The sequence below is a fragment of the Aotus nancymaae genome, unplaced genomic scaffold, assembly GCF_030222135.1.
Source record: "Aotus nancymaae isolate 86718 unplaced genomic scaffold, 86718_ANA_hifiasm-v0.15.2.pri h1tg000069l, whole genome shotgun sequence".
In the NCBI taxonomy this organism is placed as follows: domain Eukaryota; kingdom Metazoa; phylum Chordata; class Mammalia; order Primates; family Aotidae; genus Aotus; species Aotus nancymaae.
The window spans coordinates 2,354,767-2,378,135 of NW_026988484.1; the positions used below are offsets into that span (position 1 = coordinate 2,354,767).

Sequence of the window (23,369 nt, forward strand, 5' to 3'; positions counted from 1 at the left end):
GACACGTCCGCCGGCCACCGGAAGCACCGCCATTGCCCGGCGCGTGCGAGTGAGTCCGGCCCCTCTAAGGTTGGCGCGGAGGCTTCTCTGTTAGTCGGAAGGAGCCGGAGCGCAGGACCAGGCCGGAGCGGCCCCAAGTGACCTGGGCGTGCCGGAGAAACGAGCTGGGCCTGCGGGCGTCCCTCATGCGGCGAGGCCGGACGGGACAGGGAACTGATGTAATCGGAATCTCTCCGGCCTCAGGGACAGGGAAGGCTGGTCCAGTCACAGTCCGCCTACAGCAGCGCCCGCCTGGGTCTGAGCTTGTCGGAGGCTCTCCTGCTTCAGAGCTGGCAGGGTACTGATAGGGCCGGGCCTCCGTGCAGGTCCGGGCAGGGGTGGGTTTGGCTGGCATTCCTGACACAGGTCTGGGTCGAGGGCTGCAGGGGCTGGAGATGGAGGCCTGCGTGTGGAGCTCTGGGGCTGCAGAACCAACTGGCCTCTCACGCCCCATTTTCCTCTCTCAGCTCCCTCACCTTCTGCGGCTTATCCACAGGTGGTGGCCAAGAGCCTCCTGGCACAGAGGCACCAGGCAGGTGGCGCCTGTTGCAACGCAGAGGTCATCCTAGCTCCAGACGCGGACGCGTTTTCTTCCAATGGTACGTGAACCTTGAACCTTGAAGAGAACGTGTGTGTTTTCTAAGTGAAAAGATTAAGGCCAGGCAGGGCAGGGGTAACTGGGGTGTTGGGGGCCTGCAGTGGTTAAGCAACGCTGGTGTACCCCAGTGAGGGACTGCAGAGGTGAACAGGATGGGATGTATGTGTAATGCCTGTGAGGGCTCGGGGTTCCATTTGCGTTCTGGCAGGAGTTGTTGGGGACCGTACAAGGCAGAGCTAATGAGAAAGGCATGGTGTTGGATTTCAGACTCTAAGGGAGTAGGGAAACATCCGATTATGGAAATGACTGTGTCTCAGGAAGGATGCTGAAAGACAGGAAGGAGTGGAGGAAGGCTGTTTTCGTTTCAAGCGTGGAGCCAGGATAGAAGTCACTGTGCAAGGAACATGTGGAATTCCTTGTCAGTCTCTGCATGGGAGTTGAGCATGTGGGTGACATGGCTGAATGTGGAGGAGGGAATGGCAGTGGCAGGAAGCCCCGGAGGTTTGGACTAGACATGTAACCTGCGGCAAATTGGAAGCATCACCCCACAAGCGTGGAGAGAGAAAACTGGAAAAGAAAAGAAAAGAAAAAGAAACTCCCTCCCCAGCCCTGCAGCCAGAGGGACTCCTGCCAGATCAGCCCCCATATAAGTCCAGTATGAGGAACAGAAGGGGAATTTTATGTCCAAGTATAATCACTATGAATAAACATACGTTAAGCTCTGTAAAGGCAACTCAATTAATTCTTTCAACATCCTCACAAGGAAGGGCTTGCTGTTTTTCCAGATGTCTACAGATGAAGAAACTGAGGCCTGGAAATGTTAAGAAGGCCTGTTCATAGTCCAAGAGCGGCAGGTAATGGAGCCAGTACTTTGAAAGCAGGTTGCAAAGTGAGTGTTCTCAGCCCTTGCCCTCGCCCTCAGATGCCTCCAGACAAGGAAGGAAAAGGTTAGAGAGCAGAGATGGACACAGGCAGTGAGAGGTCCCCCAGGGAAGGCCAGGAGCATCAGGACAAGATAGTATCACATAGGGTATTTGGCAGCCTTCTTGGATATGGTCTACATTTGTGTGTGTGTGTGTGTGTGTGTGTGTGTGTGTGTGTGTGTGTGTTTGGGAGTGAGAGAGCAGAGCAGAGATGGGCAAGAGGAGGAGGGGGAACTGAGGGTGTTGGTCACTCTCTTTAGGGCTGAGCTGAGAGAAGAAGAGGTGTGGAGGTGGGGCACTGGGATATGGATTCATCTTGACCAGAAATAAGACATCGCACCTTAGAATTTGAAGGGAGCTACTAATGAGTGCAGGCTTGCAGGAGTCTGTGTGCCAGGAAGTTGAAAGAGTCCAGAACCATCCCTTGGAGTGAATTAAAAGGCAGATTTGTCTGCATAGAGAGGATAGTGGTGGGAAGGGGCTGAAGTAGATAGTGAGAGCATGAGCTTGCAGCTGTAAGGAGATGGTGACTGAGTGGATACTGGTATTCCTGAACTCCTATACCACCCAGGACTCAGAAACTAGTAGAGTTGGGCAGAGAGGGCAGTCAAGGGCATGGGCAGATTGCACAGTACAAACAGGTTAGAGAGGCCAAGAGCCAAGGATGCTAAGAAACATAACGGGCAGTGGACTGGGCTGGGGTGGGGTGTACCAGCTGGGGAGGCTGGGAGCTGAGGTCATGTGCTTAGGGCCATGAGCTGTGGAGCTCCCAGCTTTGCACTCCCCAGCCACGAGGTCTCAGTTAAGTTTTACTCAAGTTTTTTCTGCCTTGCTATCCTCATTCAGAAAACTGGGTAAATGCTGTTAATTGTCTTTGTGGGGTTATAAGGAAAATCAAATGGATGAATTGAGGCAGAGAACAGGGTACAGTGCCTGGCCCATAGGAAGTACAGCCTGAGTGGTCAGTGGATTCTGAAGGGTAGGAAGGCCTGAGGCATTTGCGGGGGAGGAGGCTGAGATCATAGGCCCCAGTATGTTTTGATTCGTGTCTTATTGATTTTATAGATGGGTCTCACATGTTACCCAGGCTTGTCTCCTGCCTTGGCCTCACAGAGTGCTGGGAATATATGTCTTCAATACAAAGCAGCTTTTTGCATTTTTCAGCCATGCAGTTTATTTTATTGTCAACTATGTTTGTGACTATCACCTCTCTTCTTTTTCATAGGTCTTTATTTTCATTAAAGAAGCTTGACTATTTTGTCAAGTTCCAAAAATAGTCCTGGTGATACTTTTTTTCTTTTTTTTTGAGACAGGGTCTCCCTCTGTCACCCAGGCTGGAGTGGTGGCGTGATCATGGCTCACTGCAGCCTCTGCCTCCTGGGTTCAAGCAATTCTCCTGCCTCAGCTTCCCAGGTAACTGGGACTACAGACGTGTGCCACTATGCCTGGCTAATTTTATTTTTATTTTTTTAGTATAGACAGGTTTTTGCCATGATGTCCAGGCTGATCTTGAACTTGAAAAGTAATAGAAAATATAATATGTAATGGCAGAAATAAGACTAGTTCTCACAGTAAATGTAATGGGTAGAACTCTGTTTTAGTAGACACTTTGAAATTGAATTGAAAGGCCAGGCACACTGGCTTATGCCTATAATCCCAGCACTTTGGGAGGCTGAGGCGGGCGGATCATGAGGTCAGGAGATCAAGACCATCCTGGCTAACATGGTGAAACTCCATCTCTATGAAAAATACAAAAAATTAGCCAGGCCTGATGGCATGTGCCTGTAGTCCCAGCTATTCAGGAGGCTGAGGCAGGAGAATTGCTTGAACCCGGGAAGCAGGGGCTGCAGTGAGCCAAGATTGCACCACTACACTCCACCCTGGGTGACAGAGAGAGACTGTCTCAAAAAAAAAAAAAAAAAAACGGGCCAGGCGCGGTGGCTCACGCCTGTAATCCCAGCACTTTGGGAGGCCGAGGCAGGTGGATCACGAGGTCAAGAAAGTGAGACCATCCTGGTCAACATGGTGAAACTCCGTCTCTACTAAAAATACAAAAAAATTAGCTGGGCATGGTGGTGCACACCTGTAATCCCAGCTACTCAGGAGGCTGAGGCAGGAGAATTGCCTGAACCCAGGAGGCAGAGGTTGCGGTGAGCCGAGATCGCGCCATTGCACTCCAGCCTGGGTAACAAGAGCGAAACTCCGTCTCAAAAAAAAAACCCAAAAAACGGAAATTGTACTGAAAATAAAAAGTTGTAGTCCCAGCACTTTGGGAGGCCAAGGCGGGTGGATTGCTTGAGGTCAGGAGTTTGAGACCAGCCTGGCCAACATGGTAAAACCCCGTCTCTTAAAAAAAAAAAGAAAAGAAAAAGTTAAATCTATGCTCTCCTTAGAAGAGTCAGATGGTCCAGGTTTTGACAAACAGGTGGTGGGATGAGCATAGATCCATCAGTGAAAACAACTAAGGAAATGGATGGCAAGATAATATCAAATAAAGTAGACCTTTAGTGCAACAGCAATAAGAAAAAGACACTTTTGTCATTTTTTTGTTTTGTTTTCTTTTGTTTGCTTTTTATTTATTTATTTATTTTTTTGAGATGGTCTCACTCTATCACCTAGGCTGGAGTGCGGTGGTGCCATCACAGCTCACTGCAGCCTTGACTTCCTGACTCAAGTGATCCTCCCACCTCAGCCTTCTGAGTAGCTGGGACTACAAGTGTATGCCACTATATCCAGCTAACTTTTGGATTTTTTTATAGAAACTGGGTCTCACTTTGTTGCCCAGGCTGGTCTCCAACTCCTAGACTCAAGCAGTCTTCCTGCTTTGACCTCTGTATTAGTCTGTTCTCATGCTGCTAATAAAGACACACCCAAGACTGGGTAATTTATAAAGGAAAGAGTTTTCATTGACTCACAGTTCCACATAGCTAGGGAGGCCTCACAGTCATGGAGAAGGTAAAGGAGGAGCAAAGTCACGTCTTACATGACAGCAGGCAAGAGGTCGTGTGCAGGGGAACTCCTCTGTATCAAACCATCAGATATCATGAGACTTATTTACTATCACGAGAACAGCATGGGAAAGACCTGCCCCCATGATTCAGTTACCTTCCACCAGGACCTCCCATGACATGACACATGGTAATTATGGGAGCTACAATTCAAGATGAAATTTGGGTGGGGACATAGCCACACCATGTCATTCCACCCTGGCTCCTCTCAAATCTCCTGTCTTCACATTTCAAAACCAGTCATGCCTTCCTAACAGTCCTCAGAGTCTTAACTCATTTCATTATCACCTCAAAAGTCCATAGTCCAAAATCTCATCTGAGACAAGGCAAGTCCCTTCCACCTATGAGCCTGTAAGTTCCAAAACAAGTTAGTTACTTCCTAGATGCAATGTGGGTACAGGCTTTGGGTAAATATGCCCATTCCAAATGGGAGAAATTGGCCAGAACAAAAGGGCAACAGACCCCATGCAAGTCCAAAATCCAGCAGGGCAATCAAATCTTAAAGCTCCTAAATGATCTATTTTGGCTCCATGTCTCATACCCAGGTCATGCTCATGGAAGAGGTGGGTTCCCATTGTCTTGGGCAGTTCTGCCCCTTTGGCTTTGCAAGGTACAGACCACCACTTGGCTGTTTTCATGGGCTGGCATTGAGTATGGCTTTTCCAGACAGATGGTGCAAGCTGTCGGCTCTACCATTCTGGGGTCTGGAGGACGATGGCCCCCTTCTCACAGCTTCACTAGGCAATGCCCCTGTGGTGACTCAGGGGGCGAGGGTACCCAATCGACATTTCCCTTCCACACTGCCCTAGCATAGGTTCTCCATGAGGGCTCTGTCCCTGCAGTACATCTCTGCCTGGGCATCAGGCATTTCCATACATCCTCTGAAATCTAGGTAGTGGTTTCCAAACCTCAGTTCTTGACTTCTGTGCACCCACAGGATCAACAACACGTGGAAGCTGCCGAGACTTAGGGCTTGCACCCTCTGAAGCTACATCCCAAGCTGTATGTTAGCCCCTTTTAGCTCCGGCTAGGATGCAGGGCGCCAAGTCCTGAGACTGTACAAAGCAGCAAGGCCCTGGGTCTACCCCACAAATCCATTTTTTCCTCCTAGACCACCAGACTTGTGATGGGAGGGGCTGCTGTGAAGACCTCTGACATTCCCTGGAGACAGTTTCCCCATTGTCTTGGTAATTAACATTTGATGCTTCATTACTTAAATTTCTGCAGCTGGCTTGAATTCCTCCGCATAAAATGGGTTCTGCTTTTCTATCGCATCATCAGGCTGCAAATTTTCTGAAGTTTTATGCTCTGCTTCCCTTTTAAACAAAAGTTCCAATTCCAAACCATATATTTGTGAATATATAAAACAATGCTTTTAACAGCATCCAAGTCACATCTTGAACACGTTGCTGCTTAGAAATTTCTTCTGCCATGTGCCCTAAGTCATCTCTCTCAAGTTCAAAGTTCTACAAATCTTTAGGGCAGGGGCAAAGTGCTGCCAGTCGCTTTGCTAAAACAGCAAGAGTCACGTTTGCTCCAGTTCCCTACAAGTTCCCCATCGCCATCTGAGAACACCTCAGCCTGGAATTTATTGTCCATATCACTATCAGCATTTTGGTCAAAGCCAGTCAACAAGTCTCTAGGATATTCTAGTCCTTCCCACATTTTCCTATCTTCTGAGCCCTCCAAACTGTTCTAACCTCTGCATGTTACCCAGACCAAAGTTGCTTCCACATTTTTGGATGTCTTCATAGCAACACCCCACTGTACCAGGACCAATTTACTATATCAGTCTGTTCTCATGCTGCTAATAAAAACATACCCGAGACTTGATAATTTATAAAGGAAAGAGTTGTTGTTGTTGTTTTTGAGACTGAGTCTTGCTGTGTTGCCTGGGCTGCAGTGCAGTGGCATGATATCAGCTACTGCAACCTCCACCTCCTGGGTTCAAGTGATTCTCCTGCCTCAACCTCCTGAGTGGCTGGGACTGCAGGTGTGTGCACCACATCTGGCTAATATTTGTATTTTTAGTAGAGATGGGATTTCATGATGTTGGCCAGGCTGGTCTTGAACTCTTGACCTCAAGTGAGCCACCCATTTTGGCCTCTCAAAGGGCTAGGATTACAGGTGTGAGCCACCATGCCCAGCCAAGGAAATAGGTTTGACTTTCAGTTCCACATAGCTGGGGAGGCCTCACAATCATGGCAGAAGGCAAAGGAGGAGCAGAGTCACACCTTACATGGCAGGCAAGAGATGTGTGCAGGGGAACTCCTCTTTATAAAACCATCACATCTTGTAAGACTTACTGTCACAAGAACAGCAAGGGAAAGACCCGCCCCCATGACTCAGTTACCTTCCACTGAGTCCCTACCACGACATGACACATGGGAATTATGGGAGCTACAATTCAATATGAGATTTGGGTGGGGACACAGCCAAACCATATCAGCCTGCAGTAGTGCTGGGATTATAGGCATGATTACAAGATTACATGATTATAGGCATGATACAGGATTGAGGCCTGGCCTTATCACCTCTTTAGTGATAAAAGACTATAGGAAGAAGATATATTAATCTTGAACATTTATGGACCGTGCCCAATAGTATAGATATAAAACAAAAATTGTGTACCTAAAGGAAATATGAGAAAGACCATGTGAGAAACTTCAAACTGTGGTCTTTCCTTGATCCAATGCTGACTGCACTTCGTTGTTCTTGCCTGTTTGCTCATGTGGCCTCCCTGCCACCTCAGAAGAGGCCCCACAGGCTGGGGTTGTGTCCTTGGTGGGTCTGGGTCACATTTATATCCCTGCCTGGAGCCTAGCACTTGGAGTGAGCCCAGAGTTAATCATCTTTGATGGTGACACTGCTGCTTTTCCTTTCTTACTGTGTTATGGTAGCTCAAGAAACAGTTTTTCCCTTTGCATGTGTACCTGTGTGCAGCATTCTGGGAGCTGCCTGGCAGTTCTTCTTTTGAATATTTAACCTAAACATAAAGGTGCAGAAAGGCAGGCATGTGTGGAAGCAAGAGTGGCCATTATATGGCTGATGTGAGGATGAAATCTGGAAAAGTCCTAAATATTCAGAAACATTAAACTCTTTAAAGCTGCGACTTAATAAACTACAGTCCCTTCATCAAATTCAGCTATTAGAGTGATTACAGCTATTACAAAAATTGTTTATTGGCATTGGGAGATACTTTGTGATGCTAAGTTTTAAAACAGTATTTACATTATAATCACAGTTTTCTAGAAACATATAAGTGATTAGTGAACATGTGTATATTCACACAGGTAGATTTCTCAGAGGAAATGCAGTTACCTGTCAATAATAACGGGGATATGTTCTGAAATGTGTCATTAGGTGACTGTTGCGTGAACATCATAGGCATGCTTATACAAACCTACATGGTTATGGTCTAATACACATCCAGGTTGTGTGGTACAGCCTCTTGCTGCTAGGCTGCAAACCTGCACAGCACGTTACTGTAGTGAATACTATAGGCAATTATAACACAGTGGAGAATTTGAATATGTAAATATATATAAACATAGAAAAGGTACAGTAGAAATATGGAATAAAAGATAAAAAATGGCATACCTATATAGGGCAGCTCCATTATAATCATATGGGACCACTGTCATATATGTGGTCTGTCATTGACCAAAATGTCATTATGGGGCACATGACTGTAGGCACAAAATAGTAACAGTGGCCGTCTCTAAGAGGTTGGATTATTTTGTTTTTTTATTTTTAGCTATCTCCATCTTTTACTTTTTTACAATGAACCTAAAATATGTGTGATTTTTTAGATTATGGTGGCTAGAGTTAATAATCTTTTACATGCTTGAAAACTGCTAGGAAAGTAAAATATTCTCGTCACAAAAAGTATGGGTATGCATATGTTAATTACCTCAATTTAGCCATTCTACAATGTATATTATTTCTAAATATATTGTACATGATAAATATATACAATCTGTATTCATCAATTAAAAAATAAATCAACTTCAAAATTTGTGTGATTAAAAAACAACTTAATGTCTAGGCACAGTGGCTCAGACCTGTAATCCCAGCATTTTGGGATGTCAAGGTGGGTGAATTGCTTGAGCCCAAGAGTTTGAGATCAGCCTGGGTAACGTGGCAAAACCTCATCTCTATTTTAAAAACAAACATGCAAAAACCCTTCATTTTGAAATATAGACTTACAGAAAGTTGCAAAATAGTACAGAATATCTTGTGTGTCCTTCACCCAGCTTTTCCAGAGGGTGACACCTTTCACAAACAGGACATTGACATTAATACATATTGCACAGCTTGTTTAGCATTTTGTAACCTCCATTTGTTCGTGTGTATCATTGTATGAAACTTTTTTTTTAAGACAGAGTCTCTTGTTTTCTATGAAAAAAAAGAAAAAGAAAAAAAAAAAACAGAGTCTCTCTCCATTGCCCAGGCTGGAGTGCAGTGGTAGGATCTCAGCTCACTATAACCTCCACCCCCCCGTTCAAACAGTTCTCGTGCCTCAGCCTCCCAAGTAGCTAGGACTCCATTGCCCAGGCTGGAGTGCAGTGGTAGGATCTCAGCTCACTATAACCTCCACCCCCACAGGTTCAGACAGTTCTCATGCCTCAGCCTCCCAAGTAGCTAGGACTCCATTGCCCAGGCTGGAGTGCAGTGGTAGGATCTCAGCTCACTATAACCTCCACCCCCACAGGTTCAGACAGTTCTCATGCCTCAGCCTCCCAAGTAGCTAGGACTCCATTGCCCAGGCTGGAGTGCAGTGGTAGGATCTCAGCTCACTATAACCTCCACCCCCACAGGTTCAGACAGTTCTCGTGCCTCAGCCTCCCAAGTAGCTAGGACTCCATTGCCCAGGCTGGAGTGCAGTGGTAGGATCTCAGCTCACTATAACCTCCACCCCCACAGGTTCAGACAGTTCTCATGCCTCAGCCTCCCAAGTAGCTAGGACTCCATTGCCCAGGTTGGAGTGCAGTGGCAGTATCTCAGCTCACTATAACCTCCACCCCGCCAGGTTCAGATAGTTCTCGTGCCTCAGCCTCCCATGTAGCCACCATGCCTGGCTAATTTTTTGTATTTTTGGTAGAGATGGGGTTTCACCATGTTGACCCTGCGGGTCTCGAACTCCTGACCTCAAGTGATCCACCCGCCTTGACCTCCCAAAGTGTTGGGATTATAGAAGTGAGCCACTGTGCCTGGCCTCATTCTATGAAACTTTTTATCTTTTTTTATTTTCTTTCTTTTTTTTTTTTCTTTTGCCCACAATGAACATCATACTTTTTTTCCCCTCTACATAGGGTTTTACTCTGTCACCCAGGCTGGAGTGCAGTGGTGTGATCCTGGCTCACTGCAGGCTCTGCCTCCCAGGCTCCAGCAATCTTCCCACCTCAGCCTCCCAGGTAGCTAGAACTATAGGTGTGTGTCACTACACCTGGCTAATTTTCGTATCTTTTGTAGAGATGAGGTTTCACCATGTTGCCTAGGCTGGTCTTGATCCCCTGGGCTCAAACAGTCCACCTGCCTCAGATTCCTAAAGTGCTGGGATTACAGGCTTGTGAGCCACTTCGCGGGGCCTCAGGCTTCTGTTCATCTTAAGACAACAGTTTTGTGGAAATTGCTTACGGGAGCCACAGGACGCTGAGCCACTCTGCGCCAGGAGCTTGCTGGTCCTGGCGGCCTTTGAGAGTGCTTTGGGTCTGCTTTCATCTTGGGGCCTAGTCTTAGGCACAGCCCTGCCTGGAGAGTGGCTCCCCTCATGGGCTGAGTGAGCTAGACCCTTGCAGCCACAGGTAGGACCCCACATCTACCCTCACTTTGCTTTTTTTCCCCACTCATCCATGGAGACTTCATGCTGCTTTTTATCTTCCCTGTCTTTTTCATGTTTTCATTTTGTGTCTTAAATGCTGTTGGAGTGGAGCGGACACCCCAGTGTGTGAACCTGTGCCAGAAGCCCGGGGCTTTGTTGGCATGGCCTGTTATCGGCACGGAGGCAGGGCTCAGGGAGGCAGCGAGGTGTGGAGCCACCCGAGCATAGAGAAGCCCGCAAGCGTGTCTGGAGGTGGGGTGTGGTGCGATCAGGGAGCTGGAAGGTGTTCCATGTGACTGACAGACATCACAAGGTTTGTGGTGAGTGTCTGGAGATTTTTTTAAATTTTCTTTTTGAGATGGAGTTTCATTCTTGTTGCACAGGCTGGAGTGCAATGGCGCAATCTCAGCTCACTGCAACCTCCACCTCCCGGATTCAAATGATTCTCCTGCCTCAGCCTCCCAAGTAGCTAGGACTACAGGCACGCGCCACCAAGTCCGGCTTATGTTATATTTTTAGTAGAGACAGGTTTCACCATGTTGGTCAAGCTAGTCTCGAACTCCTGACCTCAGGCGATCCACCTGCCTTGCCTCCCAAAGTGCTGGGATTACAGGCGTGAGCCACCGCGCCTGCTAAGATTTTAATCTGGGAAGGGATTTCTGGAAATTGTGAAGGAATTTGGACTTTCCCCTAAGGGCAGTGGGAAGCTGGCACTCCACAGGGTTCTGTGACACGGGCTTTACTCCGTAGTGTCCCTGCGGCTTCCTGGGAGGGAAGAGGAAAGTCAAAGGCAGGACCCCATTGAACCCACTGTGGTAACCCCCAAAAGAAACAGTGGTTGGGCCAGGCATGGGGCCAGGCTTGTGGAGCGGTGCATGGTGCCTGGAAGGCGGGGACACAGGGTTTTGTGATTGGCTGAATGTGAGAGGAGAGCATGCAGCAGAGGTCAGGAAGGACTTCCCCCGTCCCTGCTCAGCCCCGTGTTCTCAGGACACCTGTGAGGATCCGTGTCACAGGTTTCCAGGCTGAGGGTCTGCGGTGCACTCAGGACAGAGTGGGTGTCGGTTCCTGGCTCAAGAGCCTCCCGTTGTCGTCACTTCTCCTCCTCTGTCGCTGGCACTCCCACCTTCCCCTTTGTAGGGGTCACTGTGGTGACGTCAGACCTGCCCCGAGTCTCCCCATCTCAAGATCCTCAACTTGGGTCTCTCTTTCCTTGTAGGGTCACATATTCACAGCTTGTAGGGATTAGGATGTGGCCATTATTCAAGCCACTGCAATCATGGTAAAAAAAAAAAATTTTTTTTTTGCAAAGTCCTGGTCAGCCTGCAAAGGGACAGGCAAAAGGGAGGGGACACAGGACGCAGGTTTGGTGGTGTCAGGGCAAGGTTCGTCTCCTGGCACAGGGGAGGCAGGAGTCTTCAGCATTTGCTGTTACTCTGTCCTGACTGGCCTCTGAGTTCTCCGTGTTCAGGAAGAAGGTGGTGAAGTTAAATGGGCTGGGTGCTTTGTGGCTCTGCGTTTTCTTCACGTCTGCTGATGTGTGAGGCTGGCCTCAGGCTAAAGAAGCCTGTGTCTGACACAGCCTTGCCCGCAAGGTTCTTCCTCCCTGTAAAGCAGTTTCTCCTCTCAGCATTTGGGGTCAGATCATCCTCTAGGGCTGCCTCGTGAGCTGTAGAAACTTCTACACCTTCCAGGGCCTCTGCCCACCAGATGGCAGCCAGTGGTTGTCCCCTTCTACACCTCCTCCCCCCTCCACTGCCACCAGATTCCCCAGGGTGGAGGACCACTGCTGTGAAGAAATGGCCCACTGTTCTCAGAATTCCTGATGGCCTGTTTCTTTACGTGAGCCTGGTGCTCACTGTGTGCGGGTCCCTGAGACCATTCTCAGGTTGACCAGAAGGACTCACAGAACTCCTGAAAAGCTATAATATTCACAGTTACAGTTTAGTACATTGAAAGGATACAGATTAAAATTACAAGGCTTGGTGTGGTGGCTCACGCCTATAATCCCAGTACTTTGGGAGCCCGAGGTGGGCAGGTCGCCTGAGGTCAGGAGTGAGACCAGCCTGGCCAACATGGTAAACCCTCATTTCTAAAAAAATATAAAAATTAGCAAGGTGTGGTGGCATGCGCCTGTAGTCCCACCTACTCGGGAGGCTGAGGCAGGAGAATTGCTTGAACCCAGGAGATGGAGGTTGTAGTGAGCCAAGATTGTGCCACTGCACTCCAGCCTGGGCGACAGAGACTCTGTCTCAAAAAAAAAAAAAAATTAGCATTCAGCTGATACAGCTCCCAGTGGAGTTGTGTAGACAGTGTTTAATTCTCCAAACGAAGATGTGGACCAGAAAGCTTACCCAAGCCTTGGTCCTTAGTTTTTTATTGGGGGATCTGTTATATAGACATGGAGCCTATATACATTACTTTGGCTACTCAGCCCCTCCAGAGATTGGCCTAATACATTGTGGCCTAGTACCCCACGCAGGCAAAGACATTTTATCAGGCAGGATAGCCCAAGGTCTCAGAGGTTACCCCCAGCAGCAGGTCAAGAATCAGACCTTTCTTAAGAATAATGGTGGCTCAGGCCTGAAATCCCAGCAGTTTGGGAGGCTGAGGTGGGTGGATCACTTGAGGTCAGGAGTTTGAGACCAGCCTGGCCAACATGCTGAAACCCCATTTCTACTAAAAAATTATAAAAATTATGCGGGGGTGGTGGTATATGCCTGTAATCCCAGCTACTCAGGAGGCTGGGGCAGAAGAATCGCTTGAACCCGGGAGGCGGAGATCAAAGTGAGCTGAGATCATGCTGCCATACTCCAGCCTGGGTGACAGAGTCAGACTCCATCTAAAAGAACAACAGAAAAATAGAATGTGCAGGGTGTGGACAACCCAGGCTTGCTAAGCCCGCCCTGCACATTCCCTGTAATGTGTGTGTGATGTGGCAGTGTGACCATTCCAGCATCATGGAATGATGGGTTTCGCTTTTACCTTTTTGGGGTAAGGGTCATTTTTTTCTTTTTCTTTCTTTCATTTTGTTGTTGTTGTTGTTGTTTGAGACAGGGTCTCTGTTCACTGAGGCTGGAGTGTGGTGGCAGGATCACTACTCACTGCAGCCTCAGCCTCCTGGGCTCAAGCAATCCTCCTGCCTCAGCCTCGCAAGAACCTGAGACCACAGGCATACACCACCATGCCTGGCCTATTAAAAAATTTTTTTGTTGCGATAGGGTCTCCCTGTGTTGCCCAGGTTGCTCTCGAACACGGGCTTATGGCCCCGCCTTGGCCTCCCAAAGTGTTGGGATTACAGGCCTGAGCCACTGTGCCTGGCCCACTTTGTTCTTTTCAGTAAGTTTAATGCTGGGAGTCAGGTAAATGTGTATGTTCTCACACCAGCTCTAAATCCTGCAAGTTGAACATTTTGTCTTAGCTTATGTTATACTTTAAACCTTTCTTAGGAGAGTATGAATGACTCCTTTCCAAACTTGCCATCTAATAGCAGCTCTAATCATTCAGCTTCCGTTTCTCTTGTGTGTGTTGGTGCCTTGTCTGTGCTCGCCTGGCACTGAGGTTGAATGCACTTCTTTGCATTTTACTGTCTTTGTCTTCTGCCTGGGAAATGAGAGTGTCACTGGGGTGACGTCCCAGCAGCTGCAAGTGTTGAGGCTGTTGTGAGATGGCCCAGGGTTAGGTTCTGTGTTCCTGGCCAGGAGTCGGTCCCCAGCATGCTTACATCTGCAGGAGATGATGCTGGTGGAAGAAGTTTCCCAGGCCTTTGAAGGGAAAAGTGAGAACTGCCTAAAATATGGCATAGAGAAAGCAAAATTTCTGTAATGTGTGGCTTGATACTTGATATTCCAGGAAAAGAAAATTTTTTTCCTGAGAATAAGGGGCAAGAAAAATGCCAGCGTACAAACCTGGGAGAATGACAAGTGTTCAGCCTCTGGAGGCGGCTGCCTTTGTCCGTTCTTCTATCCCAAATGGGCAGGGGGCTGCCTTTTTCCGTTCTTCTATCCCAAATGGGCAGGGGGCTGCCTTTGTCCGTTCTTCTATCCCAAATGCGCAGGGGGCAGTCTTTGTCCGTTCTTCTATCCCAAATGGGCAGGGGGCAGCCTTTGTCCATTCTTCTAACCCAAATGGGCAGGGGGCTGCCTTGGTCCGTTCTTCTATCCCAAATGGGCAGGGGGCAGCCTTTGTCCGTTCTTCTAACCCAAATGGGCAGGGGGCAGCCTTTGTCCGTTCTTCTATCCCAAATGGGCAGGGGGCAGCCTTTGTCCGTTCTTCTAACCCAAATGGGCAGGGGGCAGCCTTTGTCTGTTCTTCTATCCCAAATGCGCAGGGGGCAGCCTTTGTCCTTTCTTCTATCCCAAATGGGCAGGGGGCAGCCTTTGTCCATTCTTCTAACCCAAATGGGCAGGGGGCAGCCTTTGTCCATTCTTCTAACCCAAATGGGCAGGGGGCAGCCTTTGTCCGTTCTTCTATCCCAAATGGGCAGGGGGCAGCCTTTGTCCGTTCTTCTATCCCAAATGGGCAGGGGGCTGCCTTTGTCCGTTCTTCTATCCCAAATGGGCAGGGGGCAGCCTTTGTCCGTTCTTCTATCCCAAATGGGCAGGGGGCAGCCTTTGTCCGTTCTTCTAACCCAAATGGGCAGGCGGCTGCCTTGGTCCGTTCTTCTATCCCAAATGGGCAGGGGGGCTTCCTTGGTCCGTTCTTCTATCCCAAATGGGCAGGGGGCTGCCTTTCTCCGTTCTTCTATCCCAAATGAGCAGGGGGCTGCCTTTGTCCGTTCTTCTATCCCAAATGGGCAGGGGGCTGCCTTTGTCCGTTCTTCTATCCCAAATGGGCAGGGGGCAGCCTTTGTCCGTTCTTCTATCCCAAATGGGCAGGGGGCTGCCTTTCTCCGTTCTTCTAGCCCAAATGGGCAGGGGGCTGCCTTTGTCCGTTCTTCTATCCCAAATGGTCAGGGGGCTGCCTTTGTCTGTTCTTCTAGCCCAATGGGAGTTGTTTTGCTTTTTTTTTTTTTTGAGATGGGGTGTTGCTGTTGCCTGGGCTGGAGTCCAGTGGTGTGATCCCAGCTCACTGCAGCTTTGACCTCCAGGGCTCGTGTGATCCTCTCACTTCAGCCCCTGCCCCTTCCAGTAGCTGGGACCACAGACTATGCCTGGCCAACGTTTTTGTAGACATGGGGGTCTCACTTTGTTACTAGGCTGGTCTTGAACTCTTGGACTCAAGCAGTCTGCCTGCCTCAGCTCCCAAAGTGCTGGGACTCCTGGCATGAGCCACCACACTGGCCTTCGGGGTCAGAGTTCAAGGCTCTTCATTAACTAGAAAGCGGTGTGCAAATGAAAGTCACCATCAGGTCGAGCGAGCGGTCACGTGAGCAAAGGCAGAGATATGGGGTGCGTTTCTGGAATGCTCAATAGTCTCCAGTAACCTGTTGGTGCCTGCAGGGGTGTGCTTCAGTGCCAATGTGGCGATAGGAGTCAGATGTGGGGAAGGGTTTGGTGCCACGTTCAAGAGGGTTTTTGCCAAACTCTTGGTGGGACAGTGATGTCACCGCTGCCAAGGGATTAGACAATAGAAGATAAGAAGGGTTTGGTGACTGAGTTCAATAGAGAGGGTGACAGGCGCACCCTGGCAGTAGGCAGCATCCTGGCAGTTTCAGCTGAGACCAAGGGAGGGCATGACTGGACAGTACCCCCTCCCAGAGCCAAGGGAAGCTCCCCGTGCCGCCCTGCTGGGGAGTGTCACATCCTCCTTGTCCCCACGCCCCCAGTGTCATCATTTCTGAAACCAGCTTATGGTCCGTTGTGATATGCTAAATGTACAATTGCTTAGACATGTGGCCTCCACCTCCCATACTTAGTCACAAAATGACAGGAAAAATACCCCTCCTTTCCCTTGACTGTTGAGGGGGTTGCTGCTTGTCTGGGCTCACAGCTGAGTTCCCAAGCACGTGACTGGGCACTTGTCCTGTGCCTGAAGTAGCGCAGGTCTGTACCCAGGCACGAGGCCCATTCCTGCACCTGGGAAGCCCTGCTTGTCGCTGGCCGCCCCTCGCGTTATCTAGGTAGGGTGGGTGTGGGCTCTAGGAGCATGGGGGAGCCGAGGGGCTGAATCCCTGCTTGTTTTCCACCCCAGGTTGGCTTCTGAGGACCTCTGCCCTCTCCATAGCAGCCTCTTGAGGTGCAAGGAGGAAATGGAAGCACGTTCTCATCAGGTTCCACCCCAGGTGAGTGGGCGTCTTTGTTGTCAGTGTCTTGGTCTCCACAGATGTAAAATAGATCGAGGACTAGCACCCGCCCCTGCAGGGTGTCACACGGGAGTGCTTTGCAGTGCTGGCCGGTGCTTCCCAGTGAAACACTTCAGCTCCCCGCAGTAAAGTGCCGCACCTGTCACCAGCATGGACGAGCCTGGAGCTCCCTGGACTAGACCCAGCACAAGTCTCCCGTGCCTGTTCCACCAGGCCAGGTCTGTGCTTTGGACATTTTGTTTTTGGTTGCTTCTCAGGCCTTTGAGGTTGGGTGGAGCTAAGCCCCACACCCCAAAAGCCACGCTGGGCCCTCAGCCTGCATAGAAGGCCCTGGCTGGGGGAGTGTCCCCTTAAAGCACTGTAGTCACCTGCAGGGTCCCCTGTAAATGGTGAGGGCCCTCTCTTCCAGCCTTGCAGACGGTTGTGGTTTCACTGTGTCCTTACGTAGTGAGGAGAGAGAAAGAGCACATATGCCCTCTGGTGTCTCTGCCTCTTCTTCTTTTATTTTTTGAGACAGAATCTCCCTCTCTTGCCCAGTATGGAATACAGTGGCACGATCTTGGCTCACAGTAGCCTTGAACTCCTGGGCTCAAGCAATGCTTCAGCCTCGGCCTCCCAAAGTGCTGGTATTACAGGTGTGAGCCACCATGCCCAGCCTTTTCCTCTTCTTATTTTCCTAATCCAGTCCTATTGGATTAGGGTCCCACCTTTATGACCTCATTTAATCTTAATCACCTTCTTAGACACTTTTTAAACATTTAACCTTAATCACCTTCTTAAACAGTCACTTTGGGAGTTAGGGTTCAACATGCGAATTTGGGGAACACAGTTCATTCCATACCATTAGCCTGTCCTTCGGGCTGCAGTTTGCCCATCCCTATTTTAGAGCATCTTTTTTACCTCATTTCAAATCTGTGATTTTGTAGAGAGACAATGGGTGAGGATCTCCTAGTGGAGTTCCTGTCATTTCCAGTCCAGAAATCAGGACCACTGCTGTGACTGGCAAGAGGTGAGATGCCCAGAAAAGGAATGGTACAGACTGTATACGTGGAGCTGCCCCAGTCCATTTGGGTTGCTATGATAAGATACCTTATAAACAACAGAATTTACTGCTTGTAGTTCTGGAGACTGGGAAGTCCAAGATCGATGTGCCAGCAGATTTACTCTGGTTGGGCCTGCTGTCTCATAGATGGCACCTTTTATTGTGTCCTCATATGGTAGAAGCTGAACACAGGCTCCCTTAAGCCTCTTTTGTGAGGACATTAATTCCCTTGAAAAGACCCCACCTCTTAACACTATCTTACTGGGTATTAGGTTCCAATGTATGAATTTTGGGGGGACACCAACATTTAGACCTTAGCAGGTCCTCCATGAGGGCATAAGGACCTGGGGTCTGTGAGCAGTGACAAATGCCCTATTTCAGGCATCTGTGTGCTTCGAGGATGTGGCTATGGCCTTCACACAGGAGGAGTGGGGACAACTGGACCTGGCCCAGAGGACACTGTACCGAGAGGTGACACTGGAGACCTGGGAGCATCTTGTCTCCCTGGGTAAGGGGCTGTGCCCATGGAAGGAGGTTCTACCCCCAAGGACTCAAAGCTGTATCACTTCTGAAGCTGTTCTGGAAGGGCTGGAGGATTCTGGAAGCAGTTCCCTTTTGGGTACAGGTGCCAGGGGTTGCCCCTCATTCTACCTCTGGGGCAGGTTTGTAACTTGTAGTCCCGGGAGTGGGGAGTTTCCTTGCGATGGCACTAAGGGCTGAAGCTTGGACCCAGGACATGGTTCTTTGTTTCCAAGCTGAGGGCCAAGTCCTTTTTCCCTCTTTGACCAGGGCTTTTGCTTTCCAAACCTGATGTGATATCTCAGCTGGAGCAAGAAGAGGACCTGTGCAGGGCAGAGCAGGTGGCCCTCCAAGGTAAGAGCAGACCTTGTGGTGAGCAGCTCAACAGTTAACAAACTTGGGCAGAGACCTCTCCACAGGGCCCCAGGGGCCAAGGAGGGAGCTTCGTTTGGGGGAAGCTTCCTTGGGTGCTCTCTGCAGCAGTTCATCCATTCAAAGGAGTTCACTCATTCCATGCAGTTCACCTATTCAAAGTATGCTGTTCACGACTTGCAGTGTCTTCCCTGAATCTGGAACCTTCAGTACAGTCAGTTTTAGAACACGTTCATCATCCCAACCGTTTAGGCTTATTTACTTGATTTGTTTTGTTGTTAATTAATATATTCATTATATATTTTTTTGAGACAAGGTTTCACTCTGCTACCCAGGCTGGAGTGCCGTGGCACATATTGGCTCACTGTAGCCCCCACCTCCCTGGCTCCAACGATTCTTGTGCCTCAGCCTCCCGAGTAGCTTAGACTACAGGTGCATGCTACCACACCTGGCTAATTTTTGTGTTTTAATGGAGTTTCACCATGTCGCCCAAGCTAATAGACTTTATTTTTTAGAGCAGTTTTTTTTTTTTAGAGACGGAGTTTCGCTCTCGTTACCCAGGCTGGAGTGCAATGGCGCAATCTCGGCTCACCACAACCTCCGCCTCGTGGGTTCAGGCAATTCTCCTGCCTCAGCCTCCTGAGTAGCTGGGATTACAGGCACGCGCCACCGTGCCCAGCTAATTTTTTTTGTATTAGTAGAGACGAGGTTTCACAATGTTGACCAGGATGGTCTCGATCTCGCGACCTCATGATCCACCCACCTTGGCCTCCCAAAGTGCTGGGATTACAGGCTTGAACCACCGCGCCCGGCTTTTTAGAGCAGTTTTAGGCTTATAGGTAAGTTGAGGAGAAAGTACAGAAAGTTCCCACGTCTGCTCTACTATGCACACACATGCGGTTTCTCCTGCTGTGTTACCATTATGCTGTATTGTACGTCTGTAACAATCCACAAACCTATCTTGAGGCATCATTTGTGTGTGTGTGTGTGTGTGTGTGTGTGTGTGTGTGTGTGTGAGATGGAGTCTTGCTTCATTGCCAGACTGGAGTGAAGTGGTGCAGTCTCAGCTCCCTGCAACCTCCATCTCCCAGGTTCAAGCAATTCTCTTGCCTCAGCTTCCTGAGTAGCTGGGATTACAGGCATACACTACCACACCCAGCTAAATTTTTTTTTTTTTGTATTTTTAATAGAGACAGGGTTTCATCATGTTGGCCAGGCTGGTCTCGAGCTCCTGACCTCAGGTAATCCACCTGCCTTGGCCTCCCAAAGGACAGGGATTGCAAGCATGAGCCACCACGCCTGGCTGGGGTTGAGAATTTCTATGGGGTTCAGGGCAAGCAAATTGATCCTGAAGCAATGACCATCAAGCTATGGGATCCCCACAGTGAAGGTCCAAGATGTAGAATGTCTGCTAAAGCTTGTGGATCCCAAAGGTCCTCAGGCAGTCAAATAAATTGAGTAAGAGAAGGTAAGTCAAAATGCCTAAGAGATATTATCTTTTGCCCTTACAGGCTAATCCTATGGGAGAATTTCACATATAAAAAGAGGGTTTAAGTCACCTGAAACATGCGTGAGTTCAGCCTGGTGAGCTGCTGCTGCCAATTCCATCACAGATAGGGATCAGGGACTATAACCAGAAAAGACAGAAGAGTCTTTTCCCCTTTTGGGCAGGGGAGCTATCCCCATTTACACCTTGGCTTTGAAGCAACATCGGAGGGTGGCCCTGGGCAGGTGCCTGCAGTTACCAGGGAGCTACTAGGAAACTGCTGCTGAAAGACTGAAAAAGAAAAAAGGGAAAAGGACTCAAGTCCTTCACCGGAACTGGGTGGCGGTGGTCAGGCACTTCCACACAGAAGTCTTTCATTTTCACTAGAGAGAGTCCCCAGCCAGAAACTTACAGTTGCTCCCAGGTTTAGATGCTGTCCACCAAGGGTCCGTAAGTTGGAAAGGGAAAAAGAGAGAGAAAGTGTTCCCCTATATGGAAAATAGAAAGCGAAAAGAGAGAAAAATCCCAAACTTTGGGCATACCTCCTGGCTGGCTCACCAAAATATGTCGCCAGTGGAGGGTGTCTAGGTTCTTGGCATTTTGAACAAAGAATTGGACAAAACCACAAAGCAACAAAACATAGATGTATTGAAACAAAAACACACTTCACAGAGTGGGAGTAGGCTCCAACAAGGCTCAAAAGCACTGTTTACAGAATTTTCTGGGGTTTACCCTCTGGATGCTTCCCATTTGTTTCTTGGTTTACACCCTTTGAAGTAGTGGCCTGTGACCAGTCTGATTGATTGCGGAAGGTGACCAAGCAGAGGCTGAAGTGAAGTTACAAAGTTACGCCCCATGCAAACGTCTGATTGGTTGCAGGAGGAGACCAATCAGAGATACTTCCCTTTTTTCATCTGTAACAGAAAGGTTGGTAGGGGGGTGTTGCAAAGGGAGTAGCCTCTGAACCTTTTGTTAGGTGGACATGGAAATTTAAGGTTTTCCTTTTGATTCAGTTCTAGGAAGTCAGCATGAATCGGCCTTAGGCTCCCTGCCTCCAGACCTTATTCTCCTTCACTGGCAACCACTGATCTTTATCGTGTCTCCATAGTTTTGCCTTTTTCAGAATGTCATAGTTGGGGTCATTTACTATGTAGCCTTTTCCGACTGGCTGCTTTCACTAAGCAACATACATCATGTATATCTTCACACCACCCTCTCATGTTTCCCCCAGGATGGAGATGTTGAGTTTATCTGAATTTGTCTCATGTCTTCCTGCTCCTCCTTCCTTGTAACTCTCTTGCCTGCAGCCTCTGTTATTTCTTCCTCTGAAGGTGCACCCATGCAATATCTACCCTCCTCCTTGACGCCGTGCCTCAGTAGTGTCATTCTGAATTCTGTTTACTATCAGTCTTCTGTTTGGCATAGACACCCCTCTTGGCTGGTCTGTGAGGTCAACCCCTTTTCTCATTTTATGCTCCTAATGCTGCTGCCACTGCAGGATATTTAATGTCCTTCACCTGGTTTTCAATGGCCAGGCAAAATCTGGACGCATCTCAGCCACCAAGGACTTCTTCCTGCTTCTCATCCTCAAATACCTTCATTGGGCTATTGTTTCTTTTGAAAAGATTCTGCCATCAGGGATTCCATGGTGACTCCCCAGAGGAACCACAGAGTTGGGATGAGGACAGCACTAGGTGTGAGAGCACTGGGTGTGTGGGTGTCAGATGTGAGGGTGCTGGGTGTGAAGGTGCCGGGCGTGAGGGTGCCGGGCGTCAAAGTGCCGGGCGTGAGGGTGCCGGGCGTGAAGGTGCCGGGTGTGTGGGTGTCAGATGTGAGGGTGCTGGGTGTGAAGGTGCCAGGCGTGAGGGTGCCGGGCGTGAAGGTGCCAGGCGTGAAGGTGCCGGGTGTGTGGGGGTCAGATGTGAAGGTGCTTGGTGTGAAGGTGCCGGGCGTGAGGGTGCCGGGCATGAGGGTGCCAGGCGTGAAGGTGCCGGGTGTGTGGGTGTCAGATGTGAAGGTGCTGGGTGTGAAGGTGCCGGGCGTGAGGGTGCCGGGTGTATGGGTGTCAGATGTGAAGGTGCTGGGTGTGAAGGTGCCAGGCGTGAAAGTGCCAGGCGTGAGGGTGCCGGGCGTGAGGGTGCCGGGCGTGAGGGTGCCGGGCGTGAAGGTGCCAGGTGTGAAGGTGCTGGGTGTGAAGGTGCTGGGTGTGAAGGTGCCGGGTGTGAGGGTGCCGGGCGTGAGGGTGCCGGGCGTGAGGGTGCCGGGCGTGAAGGTGCCAGGTGTGAAGGTGCTGGGTGTGAAGGTGCTGGGTGTGAAGGTGCCGGGTGTGAGGGTGCTGGGTATGAGGGCTCCTGAGTGTGGGGATGCTAGGTGCATGTGAGGATCTTGCCCCAGAGGGAAGAGAAGGGAAACATTCCCTCAGAAGTCAAGGATTGGCCACAGAGTGGTTATTGAGTTGTCAAAGGATCCTTGTGTCCTCACATGCTCAAAGAGTGAGGCATGGGAACTTAAGATAGGCCTCAGTGGTGTTGGCCCTGGTGGCCATGCAACCATAATGAGCAGAGTGACAAGCAGTAGGGGAATCTTTAGGACCTGGACAAGCATCCTGAGCTGGGAGCCTCTGCCACTTGTTTTTAGAGGCTTTATATCTTCAACAGAGAGGAATCCTCACCAGGACAATAACAAGGATGGCAGGATCAACTATAGTTTGTAATGTTGGTGCCAGATACTGTGTGAGGCCCACATAGTGATTCATTGATGCCTCAGAATAATCTGTGTAGGATAAACATTCTTACTCCTGGCTACAGCAAGGAAAATGAACCTGGTTGGAGTGGCAAATGGTGGAGCCCAGTTGCAGCCAGTCATGCTGACCATGCTGCTTCAGAGACCATGCAGTCTTTCTGGAGAGTCTATTGGGTCAATTCTGGAGTGGTTAAATCATTTTTCTCTGTTTGCAGCCTGAAGAAATGGAAGGATTGGTGCATTAAGAATATGAAGTTAGTGTTTATGTTTCAGATGCAGTTATGAGATGAGAAGTGGAGCAGAAACTGATATTCTATGACTAAGCACCACTTAGTCTGTATTTGTTTTCTGTGGCTGCTGTAAAAAATTACCACCGACTTGTGGCTTAAAACTGCAAATTTATTCTCTAAAAGTTTTGGAGGCCACAAGTCCAAAATCAGTGTCACTGGATTGAAATCAAGGTGTCGATAGGGCTGTACCCTAGGGCTCTGCTCCTTCTCAATGCTCCAAATGGAAAATTCATTTCTGTCTCTTCCTTCTTCTGTTGTTTGCAACATTCCATGGCTGAGGCC

General features: G+C 49.2%; 1 protein-coding gene across 6 annotated transcripts in view; it reads left to right on the forward strand.

Moving 5' to 3' along the window:
* Window positions 1-235: 235 nt before the first annotated feature.
* Window positions 236-23,369, forward strand: part of ZNF544 (zinc finger protein 544) — a 30,271-nt gene continuing 7,137 nt past the window's right edge. Inside the window, exons 1-6 of one of the 6 annotated variants that reach the window (XM_064367420.1) lie at window positions 548-638; window positions 1,423-1,526; window positions 5,680-5,755; window positions 16,525-16,615; window positions 18,060-18,186; window positions 18,468-18,551. In XM_064367420.1, coding sequence (XP_064223490.1) covers window positions 16,583-16,615; window positions 18,060-18,186; window positions 18,468-18,551 — 244 coding nt within the window. In that variant the 5' untranslated portion in view covers window positions 548-638; window positions 1,423-1,526; window positions 5,680-5,755; window positions 16,525-16,582. Of the gene's footprint in view, window positions 338-535; window positions 639-1,422; window positions 1,527-5,679; window positions 5,756-16,524; window positions 16,616-17,562; window positions 17,646-18,059; window positions 18,187-18,467; window positions 18,552-23,369 lie in introns of those variants that run through there. The other 5 variants (XM_012473136.3, XM_012473135.3, XM_064367419.1 and 2 more) reach the window with 5 other exon arrangements.